This window comes from Ictalurus punctatus, chromosome 2 (genome assembly GCF_001660625.3).
Source record: "Ictalurus punctatus breed USDA103 chromosome 2, Coco_2.0, whole genome shotgun sequence".
NCBI classification, from domain to species: domain Eukaryota; kingdom Metazoa; phylum Chordata; class Actinopteri; order Siluriformes; family Ictaluridae; genus Ictalurus; species Ictalurus punctatus.
In genome coordinates this window covers 26,369,746-26,390,166 of record NC_030417.2, presented here as the reverse complement: position 1 = coordinate 26,390,166, position 20,421 = coordinate 26,369,746, and the positions used below count along the sequence as shown (strand labels likewise).

General features: G+C 38.2%; 1 protein-coding gene across 8 annotated transcripts in view; it reads right to left on the bottom strand.

Annotated features, from left to right (window-relative positions):
• The window catches only part of nfixb (nuclear factor I/Xb), a 155,438-nt gene that overhangs the window by 19,169 nt on the left and 115,848 nt on the right, over nucleotides 1–20,421 (bottom strand). For 7 of the 8 annotated variants that reach the window (XM_053674602.1, XM_017487771.3, XM_017487788.3 and 4 more), the window contains 5 exons: nucleotides 11,365–11,427; nucleotides 9,156–9,230; nucleotides 8,695–8,806; nucleotides 5,401–5,528; nucleotides 2,051–2,125 (listed from right to left, as the gene is read on the bottom strand). In XM_053674602.1, the coding sequence (XP_053530577.1) occupies nucleotides 2,051–2,125; nucleotides 5,401–5,528; nucleotides 8,695–8,806; nucleotides 9,156–9,230; nucleotides 11,365–11,427 (453 nt within the window). The remainder of the gene's footprint in view (nucleotides 1–2,050; nucleotides 2,126–5,400; nucleotides 5,529–8,694; nucleotides 8,807–9,155; nucleotides 9,231–11,364; nucleotides 11,428–20,421) is intronic. The other variant, XM_017487815.3, reaches the window with a different exon arrangement.

Below are 20,421 nucleotides of genomic sequence, written 5' to 3'. Positions count from 1 at the left end.
ATCCTGTCGACACTCTAATGTAAAAACCCATATGTGGGTTTTCCCCAAACTGTTGCCACAAAGTTGGAAGCGCACAATTGTATAGGATGTCTTTGCATGCTGTAGCATTAAGAATTCTCCTTTAGTGGAAAACTGTTCCAGCATGACAATACCACTGTGCATAAAGTGAGGTCCATTATAACATGGCTTGCTATGGTTCGTGTGAAAGAACTCGAGTGGCCTGCACCGACCTCAACCCCACTGAACACTTTTGGGACAAACTGGAACACCAACTGCATGCCAGGCCTTCTCATCTGACATTAGGGCCTGACCTCACTAATGCTCTTGTGGCTGAATGGGCAAATTCCCATAGCCATGCTCCAAAATCTAGTGGAAAGCCTTCCCAGAAGAGTGGACTTTATTATAACAGCATAGGGGGACTATGTTGGAACTGTGAATTTTTCAACGCTCAGTAGCACAGTATGATTAAAATTTGCTGCTTTTTTAAAATTTACTATCTGGGTATTTCTTTCCAAGTTGACATGCTAGTACTAGTACATGAAAAGTAAACTGTAAGTGTATTTGACAGTTCTATCCAACTATACATTGGTATTTGTAGTAAACATGGATAAACTTTTAGTACTCATGAATGTACTAGAAAATAACCTTCTGTGGTCCAAAGTGATCGTGACTACACCCTACTTCCTAAAAAGGCCTTTCATAACTCTGATGTGATATCTCTGACGTTCTGCTGTGTAGGGGTTGAAAACAGCCATTTGTAGCACACTTCAACATCATTTTTCAAAGCTGACAGCTGGTATTCTACTATTACACAATCGCTGACACTTACATAAACAAGAATTAGAATTGAATAATGAATAGACAGACTGAGCAGTGAACTTTCCAATTGATCGGAATGATTTTCTAAACTTTTCTAATTTATAAACACAAACAGCTACAAACGCCATGAGCGATAACCTGCAGCAGCATTATACCACCACTATTTTCTTCATTCAAACTAACAAACTTTTTGTAAACACTGACCGCTTTAACTATAAAAAATAAATTCCATGGTCCCTCTCAGTACAGATTTATTAAGAACCATTCCAGCTATTCAAATATTAGGTTTATTATTTAAATGTGGACAGTAATATGCTGGCTATTTATCGAAGCCATAGGGTTTTTCTATTCCTGCACTTGCCACTGAAGGTTTATAAAATACATATATCTTTAAAAATACAGATATATAGAGTGATAAGATATACAGTATGCAGGAGGCCACTCCTAGTTAGTTTGAGCTTTCTCCACATGTATAATGTATAGCCATACACGGTGCTAGACGCTTTGAAACCAAATACAGCCCCTGCCTTTAGTTTTCTTTGGAAAGGCTTGCCTCAAAACACATGACTAGGCTACGAGTCCTAAATGTTAGTGCAAGAGGAGGAATTTTCTGCCAGGCAACTTGATTAGCAGGAAATTAGAGACATTCCTTGTCATTTGTGATTTTGTCTCGTTTACAGAACCTGGGGTGCCACAGAAACCAGAGTTTTTCTTCTAAGCAGTTATTTTATTGAAGCTGCCAGAGTTTGAGGAGAAGTGTACCAAATGTATAATAGCATTCTGCTTTAAAAGTCACTGACCCAATCTTTAAGCTCTAACCTAGAGAAGTAGTAATGGACGAAGCTAACAGAGAAACACTGGATTCGTACTGAAGCTTATTGAATATCTGAATCAGGTTTAGTCCAATAAGACTAATCACAACACAGGAATCCTAATTACGTATGAAATTCCTATGCAAGTTTGCTATGAATTTGTTGACATGATAGGCACTGAAAAAAAACAACAACAACATTTTTAATAATAAGCAGTAGAAAAGGACAGGGAGGGACAGGGTATAGTATAAAAAAATACAGAGAGAGAGAAAGAGAGACAGAGAGAGAGAGAGAGAGAGATGGAACCAGAAAGAAAGAGACACAAAGAGGAGGAGAAACATTGAGACAGAACAACAGTCACTTTGGATTCAGGTTGTGAGTGGTGTAGAGCAGTAAAGATGAGGGTAATGTGGTCTAACCATGGTAAGGAAACTGCACGCCATCGCTCTCATGTTTAATCTTCCTCTCCTGCATACTGGCCAAATGGTGCTGCACTGAAAAACCCAAAAAGGGGAGAAGGGCAGAGTTAACAATATGACAGAGAGAAAGAAAGAGACTTTTTGGGATAGAGGAAATCACGGGGCAGTGTTCATTCATTTTACATCAGACACATGGAAAGGTCTACAGTCTGTCTTGTTCGATATTACTATTTACATTTAATCTTATATGCACGACAGAAAATTCAAACAAAAGCCAATCACACTAAAGCAAATCCAAGATTGTACATATGGAACCAATTCTTAGAGAGAGAGAGAGAGAGAGAGAGAGAGAGAGAGAGAGAGAGAGAGAGAGAGAGAGAGAGAGAAAGGTGGGGGGGGGGGTACAGTATGGAAAATTGAGGACATAAAAAACATTAAGTAATCATGTAGTTTTTTTTAAATCTTGTGTCTTATTCACCATGAATACAGGAAATATTGTACATATGAATGTTGTGTTGCATGAATGGAATGACTGAGGGATTATATGGACTCGAAGAACAACTGTACTGTTCATCTTTCTGGAAACTTCCATTCTACAGGGTGTGAAGTCCATTATGTAACTTGCTTATGAAAGAAACACCAGAGTGTCTCCAGAAGCAGTGGTGGTGTGTGTGGGGGATTAGCGAAAGGGAAACAGATGCGAATAATGTGGTCATGTTGTGGCAATGCAGTGGCTACCACATCCCAGACACGATGATCGTCTACAGAACTGACTTTATAGGAGTGAAATGCTATTTAAGACAGTTTAAACAGTTCTCCCCACCCTGAAATTCAAGAGGAAATACAACAAATAGTCTTCGCCAAGCGCTTTCTAGAAGTTTTATGGCTACTTTTTAGTGTGTCCAATATGTATACTCCATCTAGCAATAAAATAGAGGTTATATATTAATAAATGTCAGAAAAAATAGTGCAGTAACATTCCTACACATATTCACCCACAATGCAGTCCTGACCACTGAACACATGTACACACACACACACACACACACACACACACACACACACACATACACACACACTCTCGCATACAGTTTTATCTCTTTCTTCTGTTAGCCCCAAAGCCCCAAATCGAATGTAAAGACCTACATGCGATATTTCATACTTATTTCTACTAGAGCACTATAGCATGTACTGTAGTGTTAATAATTTTCTATGGCTCTGACAGTAAGCCAGCTGCAAAGAAAAGCACAGGCTTATATTAATGTGCTCCTTCTAATACTGTAGACTATCACTTATATAGTAACAACTTACACAGGGACTTGTATTTTGGACACTCCACATTAACAAATGTAGTAACAAATATTTTTAGAAAAAAAAAATTAGTGTAATTGTTGATGTGATGAGGAGATGGTTAGTTTTTTTTTTTTTTTGGAAGGAGTCTCCACTGTCAACACGTTCTAATAATCAGAGTTAAAATACGGAGGGCTTTACTGTTGCGCTGTAACATGACCAGGTGCATCTTATTAACTTCAAGAGAGAGAAAAACAGAGAAGAAGAACTGTTTGTAGCTGTTATAACATAACTGTTAAGCGGACCTATCTTGTTACAAGGACATTCTACAACAGTTAATTCAACGGATAAAACATATACTATATCGCCAATTGTTTGTAGACACTTCACCTTTATACTCATATGTGCTTGTTGAACATCCCATTCCAGATCTAGTCCTGACTCTGCTCTGATAATAACCTCCACTCTTCTGGGAAGCTTTTCCACTATATTTTTTTTGGCTGTGGGGATTTGCCCATTCAGCCTCAAGAGTATTAGTGAGGTCAGGCACTGATGTCGGGCGAGAAGGCATGAGTTATATTCATAGGGATTTAAAGGTATGTGGTGAGACTTAAACACAGCTCACACTGTATCGTGGACTTTTCCCGAAACCTTGCAGCGTCTCATTTAGCCACCATTCACAGCTACATGAATGTGGGGAGCTGTGTTTATAGTCGATTTTACTATAATCATCGGAAGTGTGCAAGTCAGGGTTCCGCTGTAGCTGGGTATTTTTTATCGCACTGCTTGTGAGACAGCTAGAAGAATTTGTGGTAGTAACTTTTTGGGTTCCATATTACATTGATGCCCATCCCACTGCCCTCACAATTATTTGTAAACCATTTAAAATGCATTAAAACATCTAACATGAACGTTTTCGGCACTATTTTGAAAATTTTTTTTGTTCCAGCTGTGTTGGTCATCATGAGCCCTGTCTCAAAAACATGAACAAAATCCTGCACATGTAAATCCTGAATGTGAAAGTAATCAGATATAATGGTTTACCTGGCTTTTATTCAGCATGGCATATTTGACCAGTTTATATATATATATATATATATATATATATATATATATATATATATATATATATATATATATATATATATTAGATTTGACTGTAACCCATATGTTGCTGCGCAATTTATCCTCCGCCTTTTACCCTGTCCATCTCAGGAGAGGTAAATATACAGCATTTCTGTGGTGAGTTGTGATGGTACATTGACAAGCATTTGAAGTTGTAACCATTAGTTCCTGTCTGCTCTTGACGAGTAAATAAAACATTACAGAGACATACAGTGTGTCTGAAATTGCATCCTCACTCAATATTTGCTTCATAGACTGTTCTATATAAAGCACTATATAGGGTGTGGTGTAAGGATGAGACACTGAGCAGAACGTGCTCTGGGCGTGTCATCATGCCTTGCTCCTAACAGAACTAATTACCTAGCAAACTGAAAGTTTTAAAAGGGATTTTCTATATTAAATATACACTTTGGCTTTAGTAGTATTTAAACAATGCATTTATTCACAAAGCTGGTCAAAATTTCGAGCTATAAGAACTTGTGGGCAATAGTGTGCATTGGTTGAACACTGAATTTATGGTGCACTAAAAAAGGAATGAATTCAGATATCGTAACAGAGGGAGAGACAAGACAGAGACAGAACGAGAGGGGCACTGATTGGCTGAGCTGAGATGGGTGGATGAGTGAGGAATTGAGTAAATGGCAGGTGGAGAACAGAAAGTGTAAAGAAAGAGTCGTCACGTCACACAGCCAGTCCATTCTGCTAGCTCAGCTTAAAGCATGTGTTGTGATTCTCAGTCTGAAAGGTTTAGCTACTTGTTAGTCAGTAACTCATTTCTCTTAACCAAAAACACCAATTGAAATCTCACACCTAAAAAAAAGTATTTGTGAACTGTTTGCTTAAGCTAGCAGTCTCATTAACATAAATGTTTGTTATGTTGGCTGTGTGAAGAGACTTAGAATGAAGGTAATATAAATGCGTGTGTGTGTGTATACCTGCATCCACGTCGTTAGGCCAGCCACTGGGCTGTGAGCCGCCGGGCGCAGGGGAACGGCCCGAGTAGAACACATCATCCACTGGGCTCTCCATTTCACTGTCATCAATGGACTTACGCTTGTTTGAGCTGAGAACAAGGGAGGGAGAGAGAGAGAGAGAGAGACAGACAGACAGAGAAGGGGGGGATGAAAAATACAGACAGTGAGCACAGTTTTGTCATGAAATCTGTCTGTGACCAGGAAGTGGTTACTTAAAAGATCAAATCAATCAGTCAAGACATGTTTTGATTTCTGACATCCACTTAATTAATTGTGCACTGGAGCTACATACAAGGTGATATAGGCATTCATTCATTTTTAACAACCCGATCGATTCTAATGCAAAACTAGAGATCCAGCGGCATGATAGAAGACTTGCTGCATCACATTTCTAGGGTCCTGAGCTTGGGCTACTGTCTCTCTATGTATATGTTCTCTCCATATCCACTTGGGTTTGCTCATTCATTCACTCCTGAATGTATGAACCAGAGAACCACATTTTGGATACCAGACATGTCTTAGCTAACTGATTACATTCGGGGTGAAAGGAACATTCTGTACATTTCATTCCTTTAATCCATTAAACTGAATGATGTGCCCCCAACATCATTCTGATGAGAAACAGTTCTTAAAAAAAAGTAATAAAGAAAGAGTTTCTCTTTTCCTACATTTTGGGGAGAGTAGACTAATCCCATAGCCAGCAAAGTTAAAACAACCTATTGACATCATGCCCTGAGTTACATTCCCAACTTCTGGAACTACTGCATTTTGCTAGCAGTTTTATCAGTTACTGAATAATTTTTAGCAGTTACAAAATGATATACCTTAAGATGAATAATTAAGTAACAGTCCAGGACTTTAAGGGGTTAAGTGACAATAAGTGAGATCAAAAACACCCTATGTATTCAAAAGTAGAATTTTTGGTACGTAATACGTTTACCATTTCGATGTAGAAAATGCGTGTTAATTTAACCACTTTGATTATAATGCAACCTCGAGTCAATACAGTAGACTTTAAATGAATTGAGAAAGATGGACCAAAAATAACAAATAAGTATAATCACATGGATTTAAAAAAAAAACCCAATTATAGTAGTATTAATGTCATAATACATAATGCATTTAGCATGTGATTAAAAAAAAGAAAATAACATAAACATGCTTTCCTGATATGATGAAAATAATATTGTAATTTAAAGTCCTAATCCATCTGCCACCCCATACATCATGGCTGTCAAACTGCAGTCCTGGAGAGCCTCATTGTTTAGTGGACAGCTTAATTGTTTAGAGCGCATTTGTAGTTTTAGTACTAATTCTTATGGTGAAGTCCTTGTGGAGTTTAATGTAGTACGTAAAAGCAACCATTCTGTGGCCCTTGAGGACTGCAGCTTTCCATCCATACACAACATGTTAGGCTTGTTTGATATATTACATGATACTGATTTAATTATCCCCAGATGATCGTACATTGCCCCAGAATCTGGTTGGCCCTGATTATGTAATCTTTTTTAAAGCTTTTCTATAAGCTTTATTTATCTATTTATTTTTTAAAAAGTATTTTAAAAGGATATAGCAGGCTACAGCCTTGTTATGATCCTCTTCACTGCATCAAAATAATTGTAGGAAGAATGGATTGTAATGAACAAGGAAGAAAATTCACCTATCTGATGGAAAACACATGGGAAGTGTTCCTCTATCATGGTAAAACTCACGCCCAAGCACCAACAATACTATACAACTGCAAGTTGTAGCACAAATTAGACCGAGATGAATCGAATTAGAACAGCTGAAATGTTCCGTGTACTTCTTAATTTGAACTAAAACACAGCACAAAGACTTATAAGAGTGAATTAACTACAATTACAATGAGCACTACTACTTGAAAACAAGATATTTGGATTTAGGGTAATTTTCTATGATCTTTTATGCAATGTTTTCTATATAACTTTATGAAAGGTCTGACTCACATTCTGAACAAATCTGAACAAAACAGTTCAATGCAGTTGTAATTGTGTATACATGTACCAAACGTTTTCTCTCTTACCACATATAATGACCTCATAGTCAATAGAACAGTGTAATTTTGGTGTTTTAAAAAAAAAGTTTTTAGAACATGTTGAGCTTTCCTATCTTAAAATACAGAAATGAAAGTTGGAAGGAAATTCTTCTTCTGAGGAAATGAATAGCTTGGAGTAGAATATCCAAATCATTTTCTTGTAATTACTCTAATACCAACATGGCAGACTAACACTTGGATGTACTTTTGTCTCCATCGATGTCTTCATCCAAGCTGTACGCTGTATTGCATGTGAATGACTCTGATCTACTTGGTTTTTATCTTTTGAATGTTAGACTTGCTCCTAGCAAACAAATCAAGTTTATTGCCTTTAACGTTAACTGTTCAAGTTTGGTTTGAAGGCGAGAAGGCAGTCCAGAGGCTTACTTATTTGGCCTGTTACATTCAGGCAAATTATATCATGTTGTACTATTTGATTTGTATATGCCAATTGAAGGCTTATGTTTCATTATTGATGTAATGAGTGAATTAAAAAAAAAAAAAATCCTCTGAAAATTGCACGTAGCTTCAAAATTTTATACGACACACCTCAAATGTGCAAAACCAGTGGAATTAGGTGACTTTTTCCCTCAGCAATTTAGCTCATCTCGGGTTGATTAAATCAAATTGTTTCTTAAAAATGAAATTGTCATCAAGGGAAAATATATGTCAAACAAGCCTGGAGTACGTTGGTGTGAATGACAAATGGACAGTGCACAGATTTTCAGACTCAGACACAGAGAGAGTTACTGCACGACTCAGAGACAAAAAGAAGTGGAGTGCAGAGAAGAGCAGACTGTGGGGTGTACCTCCGAGGGAGACTGCCATACAGCTCCATTTCAGTCCTGCGGCGGCCCAGAAAAATGAAGGAAAAGAATGTAGACAATGTGTGTGTGTGTGTGTGTGTGTGTGTGTGTGTGTGTGTGAGAGAGAGTGAGAGAGAGAGAGAGAGAGAAAAGCAAACAGTGAAAAGGAAAGAAATAGAGACAGACAAAGAAAAAGAGAGACAGTAGGATAAATGCAGAGATCAGACAGACAAGTACAGAAAAAAGAGAAAGCTGTCACAAATTAGAGAAAAGAGGGAAAGCATTGGCCAAGCACATTTACTCACATGCAAGTAAGGAAACTTCATCGTGTGTATATATATGTGTGTATGTGTGTGTGTGTGTGTGTGTGTGTGTGTGTGTGTGTGTGTGTACCTGGTCGATGGGGTGGACGTGATGGACCGGCGACCTAGGTTGATGTTGTAATATCCAGGACTGTCCAGGTCGGCCAGGGAGAAGTTGGGACCGGTAGCTGTGGCAACCGGAGCTAAAGGCAAGAAAGAACAGAATTACTACCATCACTGATATTTTACTTACCTATTTCACTTACTTACCTATTTTTAGTTTATGTATGGTACTGGCGATTTTTTATTTTAAACTACATATGCCTTGTGATGAGAAGAATCCTGTTCTGCCTGGGGGCGGAGCTAATTTCCGAGCCAGAAAATTGCAAACAAACATGCTACTTAAATAAATTTTCCTATGTCTAGAAACACTCTGAACCATTTAAATAGCACCTGTTGGTGTCAGTGAGAGGACAGCTACTGTATGAAATCATTCCATCACTCTATCAGACATGTTGAGAAGAAGAGAGGAAACGTGTCTGTGTGACTCACTCTGTGACACGCGGACCAGCTCGGCCACGTTCCACACTCCTGAAGTCACAAAGCAGTCCTGGAAACTCAAGTGCCCTGGGGTGCGAGAGAGCAACAGAGAATGACACACACACACACACACACACACACACACACACACACACACACACTAAAAAAACGACCTAACCACATAGACCACATTGTTAAATTCATCCTTCTATTTATAATGTGCGCTGTCACAGTGGGACAATAACAGGATGGACATTTTTGGTTAGTCCCACTATGGAAGGCTGGCTTGCCCGAGGTGTTCAGAGAAAAATTGAAGCTTAATGAGGATGCTAAACATGGCAGAGGGACTGCATGTTCAACTCCAGTTATTCAGTGGGCTTGTAATGATTTTTAGAATTGATATAAACAGTACTTACAATGTGAGTGAATCACATTTAAATGAGCGATTTGTAATTTTTAGAGCCCTCAGCTTCCTGTGAGGCAACACTAAGACTTCTCCTTCCTAACTGACCCAAAATCCTTTTCTGAAACTGCCTAGTAGAAAATGGCTTTGTTATAGATGATAACTCAATCTTTAAAAAGCTTAGGTATGTAGTCTATGGTCTTGCAGACAAATATAAAAGTACAGGTCTTGGACCAGTAGTTAAAAAAGATTTCTGGCAGTTTCACCAATGTGCATTGGAATGTTTTAGTTGAAGTCTTTGTTGGTTTCCATATGATTATTAAATAAAAGTGCTGAGAGTAAATCCTGTAAAGCCAACAGGTGCCTTTTGCTGTTCAATTCAATCATGATGGGTTTTTTTCTTCTTCACATTTCTCAGTATTGTATTGGATTTTGTGTGATTTTAAATATTCAATTCAATACAATTTTATTTGTATAGCGCTTTTAACAATGGACATTGTCTCAATGCAGCTTTACAGAAACATATAAACACAGGATACGGATTTTAAGTGTGTGAATTTATCCCTATTGAGCTAGCCGGTGGTGACGGTGGCGAGGAACAACTCCCTAAGATGATATGAAGAAGAAACCTTGAGAGGAACCAGACTCAGAAGGGAACCCATCTTCATCTGGGTAACAACGGATAGTGTGAAAGGAAAAGAAAGTTCATTATGGTTTTTACATGAAGTCTTTGTTGAACTAGTCCACTGTTCACTAAAGGAGACCTGAGTGCAAAACTGCATGTGATAATACTAGGTTCACACTACATTTTGGTGCAAAATTTGCAAATACAAATATAAACATAAATATCCATATAAATATAATATTACAGTTGCCTCGTGTGACCACAATATTATTTTTTAAAATTAGATTTATTATAAAAAAATATATAAAAATAAGCATTTAGAAGATGTCTAGGGAGAGATATGTCACGCCGCTGTTTATTCCAAAGCATCTCTGCATGTAGATTTAAAACTGATTGGCTACCCACACACTGCTCCTGCACTGACACAGCAGGACCAGAGAGGGAGCAGGGGGTCATAGCAATAACTCAATAAGTATATACTGAAGTATAAGAAAATCTGTGTATGTGGGAGCTGCTTGTGCTCACCCATATGTGTATACCAGTACCAGTGTGTATGTGTGTGTACCTAGGTGCACAGATGTAATAATACAGATGATTGATTCCGTACATTGTGTATGTATGTGCGGGTGTTTAGCAGGCACTATAGGTAACTGGGTTATTGTGTTTGATTCCTCTACATGATCGGCTGGGGTCAGTGTGTGCATGCATGCGTGCACCAGCAATGTTGGAGCATGAGCTCAGTGCTGCTCTATTTGGGAACCATGTGGTTTCCATCACCCAATCAAGCCAGAGTGATTTATGAGCATTCAAGGAGCCTAGCAATACCTAACTACTATGAACTGGAATCACATGGATGTGCATGTATTCAAATATGCACAATATGTATAGTGTGTGTGTGAGAAAATATTCCCAGGAAAATAACATGGTTTGGAGTATTCAATCAGATAATACTAGCTTCAATGAGATTTTTAATATGTCATATATTCTGTATGTTGTAGCACATAACAAGATAGCCTAGAGAGAGTGCTGCAGCTTGAATATGCTTGACGCCTTCGTTTCTGGCAGTAAAAACACTATAACAATTCATTGGAGAATCTGATAGCATCGCCAATTGTGCTCTCATATAGAAAAGTGATCATGCTTACATGTTTAAATACATACGCATTTACAATACGTATCGGTTCTAAGCTTACCATTTGGTGGCGGCTTGACGTCTGCTTCTCCTTGCTGGTTGGAGTTCTCTGATTGTCCAGATTCTGCAAAGAAATGACGAGGATAGAATTAGGCATATTTCAAAACACAGTGACTGAGCCAAGACTAAGGAGTCTTAGGTTCTTTCCACACTTTAATGAATGATGACACAACAGCAAACTAATTGTACAAGACATGTAACAGATTTTGACATTTTAGTTTCAGTGTTGCTGTCCTTGAAAATCTAAAGAACAAGGTCTAATCCTCACTTGTATTAGTTTATTAATCAGGGTCCCTGTTGGCGGACGCTCCCGATGTCCTGCCACAGTGCCTGCACTTGCCCCATACCCCGAAAGTGTTCTGCTTCTGTCACAAAACCAGCCCTTACAACCCTTGCAAAATAAAAATCTGATCAGATTTTCAAAAATCAAAAATCTGGCCACATACTGACATTGCTGTATTGGTGTCATAGTTGAGCTATAGTTCCTTTTACTCAATAAATCTGCTCAAGTTACCTACAACTCTCCAGTGAGAATTTAAATCAATACAGGCGTGATATGATTCATTATTCTGTGAATTGCTTAGGAGTAATAAACCTATTTGGGCCAAAAGTTTAGAGGCCGTCCTCAAACTGTTGCCACAAATTTGGAAGCACACAATTGTTTAGGATGCCTTTGTACAATTTTCCTTCACTGGAACTAGGGAGACAAACATGTTCCAGCAGGACAAGGCCCCTGTGCACAAAGCGTGTGCCATGAGGACATGGTTTGCCAAGGTTGGAGTAGAAATATTTGAGTGGCCTGCACTCAAATGCCAACTTCACCCCACGCCTTCTCACCCAGCATCAGTGCCTGACCTCACTAATGCTCTTGTGGCTGAATGAGCACAAATCCCCACAGCCATGCTCCAAACTCTAGTGGAAAACCTTCCCAGAAAAGTGGAGGTTATTATAACAGCAAACGGGGACTAAATCTGTAATAGAACGTTCAACATGTACATATGGGTATGACGGTTGGGTGTCCATAAACATTTGGCCATACAATGTGTGATTTAAAGTCTCACTGCATAGTGTACTACAATAAAATAGCATAAAAAGTACATAAAAATAGCATTTACTAAACAACAGCCCTCATTATTGGGGTAGACGTTTACAGAATGTCTGTAACTAAACTGATATCAGAGAGTCCAGACCCTTCTTGTACTTGGCCGAGATTCAGTGACATTCTTTCCGCTATCTAGTGGGTTTTAATAACCATATATTATACTGGAATATTATTTAAAATAAGCATGGAATACTAACTAAACAACAAGCGTCCTTCATTCTTTCAACAACAGCGTAGTGCAAATAAAAAGTGCTGTATATCAGAAGCAGCGAAGGCTATTGCTGCCATTGCAAGTGCTAGAAAATGAGCCAAAACAACAAAAACAGACGTAAATAATGGAAAACTGATACAAAAAGAAGCACTGGCAAAATCAGAATGTGGAAGAAAACCAAGAGCCCTTTTTTCCCCTCACTTGCTCCCTTTCTCGTTGCATGCGCTTCGGTCGCTCTGCGGAATCCTGGCAGCCATCTTAGCATTTGGCAGCCATCTTAGCACTGGTGGTGTCAGAGAATTCCTGCTAGCTTAACATTTGCAAACGCCCTCACTAATACAGGGACACACTGCTCGTAAAAAGACAAAAAACCACCTCCTTTAATGCAGTGTCTATATACACAAAAATATGTCTAAAGCTATACACCTATATTCCGACAGCTAAATGCTAATCCAGCTGACAGTTAAATGCTAATCCAGAGTCACTACGCAACTATAAAATTACACTGGTCATTGATATTTTTTCTGACTATTTAACATACAACCATATGCAGGCATTTATGTACAGAGAATGAGGATTTCATAGCCATCTTTAAAGCCCAGAAGTCTGTGGGTATGTAATAAGAGACACTAATCAATGAAGAACACAATTTCTGCAAAGTTTAAGGGAAGATAAGAGCTATAAAAGGCTAAGCAAATATAGGGTTATTGTATTATTTTCCATGTGTAGTCATACACCACCATTAAAATCCACATTTAGCTCTAACTAAAGAGCTAAGTCTGACTTATTTCTTACAGAAAAGTATACTTAAGTGAAAGCATCAATTAAACTTAAAAACAGAAATAAAGTAAACAACAATTGTCTTCATTATGGTCTCACACATTACTAGAAATTGTCATGATCATTTGCATGGAAACATATAACTGTTAGGGTTAGCTGCAGGGCAAGAATACCATTACCTACAACTTTACTCAAACTAAATCCAATAGCATCTGTCTTTGCACAGAGATGATTGGTAGTAGTATTCATGCAAATTGGTATGAATTTGATTGGATGTTTTGTGTAGTTAATAAATCAAGTTAAAATGCTCAGTAATGTGATTGGATTGGTATCCAGGCCAAAGAAAAAATAAATGCATGTGTCACGATTTTTGAGGTGGGAAACAATACACGGAAGGGCGAAACAAAAATGTAGGCGGTATATATTTTAAGAAAATAAGTAATTAAGTAAGAAAATAAGTATTATTTTAACCTTTCATCCTAATATTACATAAGTATTTTCACCTCGTCTCCCAGCCATCTCCCCCTAGTGGTGTGCAGAAATCAACATGGACGAGGGTTCTGGGTCGTCAACGAGCTCTAATCCAATTACAAGACACATTAATGGAGCCTTACTGTGCAGAGCTGGACCACAGTGAATGGAAAAGCTCATTCTATTGGACAGAGACAAAAACGAGGCGAGCAGGGGGCAACTCACCCTCATGCTCACAATGGAGGCTCTGTCCATTATTAGTGCCGAGGCCCTGTGGTGTCCAGCCACTGCTGTTATCAGCAAATCACAATGCACCCTCCATGCACACACAACAAACACATAAATACACACAGCTCACTAATGTATCCAAAAAAAAAAAGAAAAAAAAAGAAAAAGCTCAGCACCGTCCTTATCAATCCAGCACACTCACCCAGAGGACCCCGAAACAGAGCACAGGCCAAAATGAATGCGTCGCACACGTACACATACACAAGTTCAAAAAAGAGATCACACTCTACCAAACATAGGCTTAAAGAAAGAAACAGAGACCTGTGAAGTTAAGCTAATACTCAAATAAAGGTCACTCCAGTAACTTTCAAGAAAGACAAACCAAAAGCATCAAATCTAATTGACTCATTTCCAAAGCGCGTATTCATAAACAACTGTGCTTGCAAATGACTGTGCACAAACAAAGGTTTGTTTTTCATTTAATTATTTATTTTGTAGCTTATGCATTTGCCAATGAGCTCCGATTGCCAGTTTATCACAGACTCACACTGACAAATGGAGAGGATTAATCTAACACAGGCCTGCTGCAGGACATCTCAAACACCAACAATATAAAATCAACAGCACACAGAGAAGCTGGGTCAAGTAAACTCATCGAGCAGAGGGTACGGAGAAAACTATAAAGAAAAACGAGGGAGTGAGTCAAGGTCGTATTTTTATCGGGCACTTTAATGGCTCAGATTCCTTTGATTTATTTACCCACATTAATAGATTCTCATGTTAGCTCTATAATATTTCGCAAAATTTGACTTTTTTCTTGTGTGATCTGGAATCCACATAAAACTCCAACATCTTTACATCATCTTCACACAGGAATATACGACAGGCTGAATATCAGTCACAGTCAGGCTGAATCCCAAAAAGGATTTCTATTTATTATATTAAGCAAATGCATAAGATATAATAATGATATTTTGGTGTTATACAACCTACACAGTGCAGTACAAATTCTAATAAACACATATTGTTAACTGCTTCATGTCATATTAATTTTTAGGACACTTTGTTTGTTTTTATATTTAGAAGCCGTACATTCATTTAAAAACAAAAGATGTAGAATTAAAAAGATGCAAAAATAAAGGATGCCATAAATGACTTACTTAGTAAGACACCTTTCACCAAGAATCATTTAGCCAAAATGTTCAGGGTATACGTGTTTAAACAGATTTATATTAGACAATGTTAGATTTACGTTACAATATGTGGTCTTAAAATTCCAGTGTTTTTTAAATTTATTTTAAAAACCCTCTAATCTGGAATATTATCAAAAGTTTGAATAGTATCCAAGTGAAACTTACTGTTAATCTGATCTTGAACTCCATATGACCTTTCATCTGCCATTTATCAACATATTGCCCTCTGTCTGTGTGTGTACTGCCCTCTATCTGCTGGCCCACTATCTGTGTGTGTATCTAAACAAACTGATTTGCTCTGTTGTTCTTATAGGATGTTGCTTTTCTTCATAACAACTCTGACAAGTATGTGTTACAGCTGAACCACCTGAACACAACCCAGTGCAGCAAATGTCTATGAGAGTAATGATGGAGGGTGGAACATGGTGTGTGTATATATAGATTATACAGTGTTAACTATGTTTAATATACTGACTGATAAAACTGAGCTGACACCTCCACACTACAGACAGAAATACACGCTCACGCCTTACCGCACGACAAAGGACAAAGAGGCAGAACACCCACTCCCCCAACCCTACCAAACGCGTTTTGCATAAGAGGTTTATTGGTATGTTGCTAAACATTCTGACCTTTTTAATCCCTAATGCGCTTAAAATGTTTCAAACCCTTCTAATCCCCAAGGCAATCCCACACAGATGTTCTCAGAGCTCTTCTATTGGAGTATTTTATTTAAGTACCCCCCCCTTCCCACCGCTGTGCACATTATTCATTTCCTATCTTATAAAAGCACACTTGATTCTATGCCTGCGCCCCCTCACCTGCGGCTCTGCAGCAGGCACTCTTTACGGACACTGCTGCACGGGAGGGCCTTTCACTGAAATGCTTCATCAGACGCAGTCAGATCAGCGGGTACAAAGCTGAAGGGGGCCTACCTGCTCTCGAGCTATAACCACCCACTTCTCAAGTGCCCCCCCTGCACACACACTAACCCTGAGCTCACCTCCTTATGTTTTTAGAATGTGTATGAGGAGGAATACAGGAGAGTTAATGAGTACAAAAATGAACCATGTTTGCATGTGATTTAAAATAAATAAGAAATGTGTGCCTTGTTCCTGATCGCATGCAGTAGCATACATCAGTGTGCAAGTGTGCCTTCCTTATGCAACAGAAGTGTGTGTGTGTGTGTGTGTGTGTGTGTGTGTATGTGTGTGTGTGAGGTGCACACAAGCAATTATGGAACTAAGAGTTCATACATTCCTGGCCAATTTTTGTCCATTCTTCATACCAGTTCTAAGTCTATTAGATGTTATATACCTCCTTCAAATCAGGTCTGGACATTGATACACTCACCCCCCCAACCCACCCCCCGGACATGAACAAATGTATATAAACTGGTATGTTGTTCCAAGCTTCACCTTCATAATCTTGCGTTCACTTGCTTTGCGTTCATTAATATTAATTAATATGTAACATTCTTTAACAACATACAAAATTCCTCTGCAACATTAAAAAAAAAAAGTTTTTGGAAAAATGAATGTTTGGAAATCAGTAGCTCTTTTCTACTGACACGCCAATACATAATACAACAATATACTGTATAGGACAAAATTTCGATTAAAAAGGTAGGGTGCTTAAGACGTTTGCACAGCATAGAAGAATAAAAATCCAATTTGTAACAGAACAGCAAAGTGTGTGGAAATGAAGTGGAACTAAAAATTGTAGCTAGCAGACAAAGTATCAAGAACACAGGATTCAAATTTCAGGCAAAAGTCATCCTTCTTTATCTGTGCAGGAAAAGTGTTTTTCAAGCTGTAGGAGGTAAAACGGAATGATATTTAAAAATTATACAGTACTGTGCAAAAGTTCTAAGCACATGCAAAGAAACTCTGTAGAGCAAAGACGTCTTCAAAAATAATTCAATTAAATGTTTCTGCATTAAAAAAAAAGAAGAAGAAAGACATACCGTAAAGAACAGTGAACAGGAGTAAATGAAACAAAGTCAATATTTAGTGTGACAAATAAATAAATAAATAAATACATTTATATATAGTAGTCTCCAGTACAATTAGTGCAGTTTTATAAGGAAATGAGCTGTAAATGTTACTGAGCATCTTGCAGAACCAGTCACGGTTCTTCTGGAGACTTTGACTGTCGCACTTGCTTCTTATTTTTGCAGCAAAACCCTGCAACCTTCATTGTGTTTATTGTCTGAAAAGTGTCTCTTATGTAATATACTGCTTTCTTTAAGGACATACAAACATTTTTCTGTAACATTTAATATTATTCTGGAAAACTAATGTTTGGGAATCTAGCTTTTGTACTGACTCAATAAAGTGGAATAAAAAAATATACAAAAAAAAAAAAAAAACAGGGTGCCTAAAACTTTTGCACAGTACTGTATACATAAAACTGAATCATTAAAGGTTATGATTTAAATGATTATATTGCCTCCTTGGGATTTTCTTTGGTTACCCTGTTTGGTTTATGATGCCTGTCAGAGTATAACATTACAGACACGTAAATTCATATATTAATGTATGTACTATTGTAAGCAGGCTAATTTGAACTATAATATATTGTATATTAGAATATATATATTATAGAAAGTGCAAGTAATACATTAGAGTAGCTATACACCCAGCACTAAGACAGCATGTTTTAATATCCATGTACAAGTGTGAAAGCCACTACAGTGTGAGATTTGTGCATAATATTGTGTGTGAATGAAAGCCTTTGGCTAGGCAGACATTCTACCTCTGCCCATGTGTGTGTATATAAACCTAAGTGTGACTGTGCGTCTGTGTAAATATAAATGCGAGCAGGAGTGTGTGCGTGTGAGTCTGTTCCTGTGTGTGTCTCTGTGTGTGTCTCTGTGTGTGTCTCTGTGTGTGTGTGTGTGCGCGCGCTTGGCCCGGGTCGTGCCAGAGAGGAGCAGGTGTGCTGAGATCTGCCCTGTCTTGCATGCTGCCCATCTGTGTGCCCGTCTGTGCCCGTTGCCTGCCAACTACACGCCCAGTGCAGAGAGAGACAGAGAGACAGAGACAGAGGGGGAGCTCTAGGGCCTAGCTTAAGGCTATAGCAGGAACGAAGAGAGATGAAGAGAGAAAGAGAGATGGAAATCTAGGTAAACCTGTTGAAAACTATGCAGCAGAGAACTTGCAGAATAGGATTATGATCGTTGCAGTAATATAATATGATCATCACGAAAAGGCCACAATATTCTGCATTTTATGAACCTGTAAAGATTCTGGCAGATAAGAATAATATTTTGCAAATGAATCACAAATTGATATGTCATAATTTTAGCACGGCTATTACTTATGGTGTGGGTTTGAAAGACGAAGCATGGAACGTAAGCTTAAAAGAAAGAGGAAAATGAAAATATTAATAGAATAAACGGCAGAAGAAGGACAAGGAAAAGGACTAAATGACAGGCTAGAGTAAGGCAACTGGACTGTGGAAAAAAATCATGGATGAGGAGAGAGAATAAAAGAATCGCGGGAAGGGGGAAGGGAGGCGAGACTGGCAGGATGCCCATTTTTTTCATGTTCTATCCGCACGTCTTCTGGTTAGAAAGATGTACACGCAGATGTATAGAGCCGTCTGGCACAGACACACAGCACTGCAGACAGCTGCTCTTTCCCAAGATAATAGTGCAACCCTAATCCATACATTCAGTGTGCATGCAAACACACACACACACACACACACACACACAACTCTTAATCCATTCAGAAGTGACTGGGCCTGTAGCGATCTATCAACCATACCACACTACTTATGCTGTGAGAGTCTGAATCAGTGAGGCGATTTCTGCACACTTGAAAGATTAAAGTCCTGCCGCAACGATCCTCCGATTTAGCAATTAAAAGCTGCCACTTAAACTTTCACTAATATAAAACAGAATGCTAATCATGGTGCCATCAATGTGGTATAATCCAGATCTATTCACAAGATGCAAGTACAAAGTGTTGTAATGCTGATTAGATTCATTCCAGATGTGCATGAACAGTAAAAGGGAGATGGAAGGAGCACCTGCCACCAGGGGGCGCACAGAGAGATCAGTGAGTAGCTGTGAAAGCTCTATGTAACAGGGAGTCACAAAAGTAATAAAAGCAATGTGTTTTTTTAAATAAAAAAAAGAAGAAATAAACCTGTTAAAACTAGATCTACATAATGTAGTGAGCCTAGACACAGGTAGAGGAGCTCTTAGATTGAGAAACATAAAAAAAAAATAAAAAATTAGCTTGTTTACAAAAGTTATATTATTGGTTGGTTGAAGCACAACTAACTTGAGGTTATATGACTTGACACTCCAGTTGCTTTACTGTTTTATTCTCTTTATGTTTGTAAATTGCACATGAAGCTGTCTGCTTTTACATCTTGCTCTTGCTCCAAAAATAGACATAAGCCTTTTTTTCTCTATTGCATTATGCTTGTCCAAGATGCCAGCAAGTCCACATGAACAGAAAAACCTGATTTTTAAAAAAATTTTTAGCTAAAATGTAGTCATCCTAAGTGATTAAAAAAATTACATTACTGTATATTGGTGTTTACATGACCACTTGAATAATCCAGTATTACCAAAATCACACAACGATCAAATTATAAGCAAACCCTATGTACTTGACAGAGCGATGTGTATATTCATATAGGATAGGTTTATTATCGGTATAGATGAGTGCAGGAGTAAGGCAGGCAAAATCCGAGACCACAAAGTCCAAAACAATATTCCAAAGTCGTCACTGGTATAACACAAGCTGCTCAAGCTACAGGAGTAATCCATAAACAAAGTAAAGCAGTCCAAGGTCAATATGAGAATAATCCGAATGCTGTGGCTGAGAAGACACTGTGGAAGTGGCAAGACTTTATACTGACTGAAAGGTGGGAGGTGATAGACTAATGAGTCACACTTAACACTACAAACCTTAGAAAAACTTGAGAAGTGTGCTTGTGTGTTTTAGTGGGAAGGGTTTGATCGATTTGCACATAAGCCCATGAGCTCAGCAAGTGAAGGTGAGTGTCTTTCACCCTTCCTCTTTTGAGATTAACTGGATCAGACAAATCCAC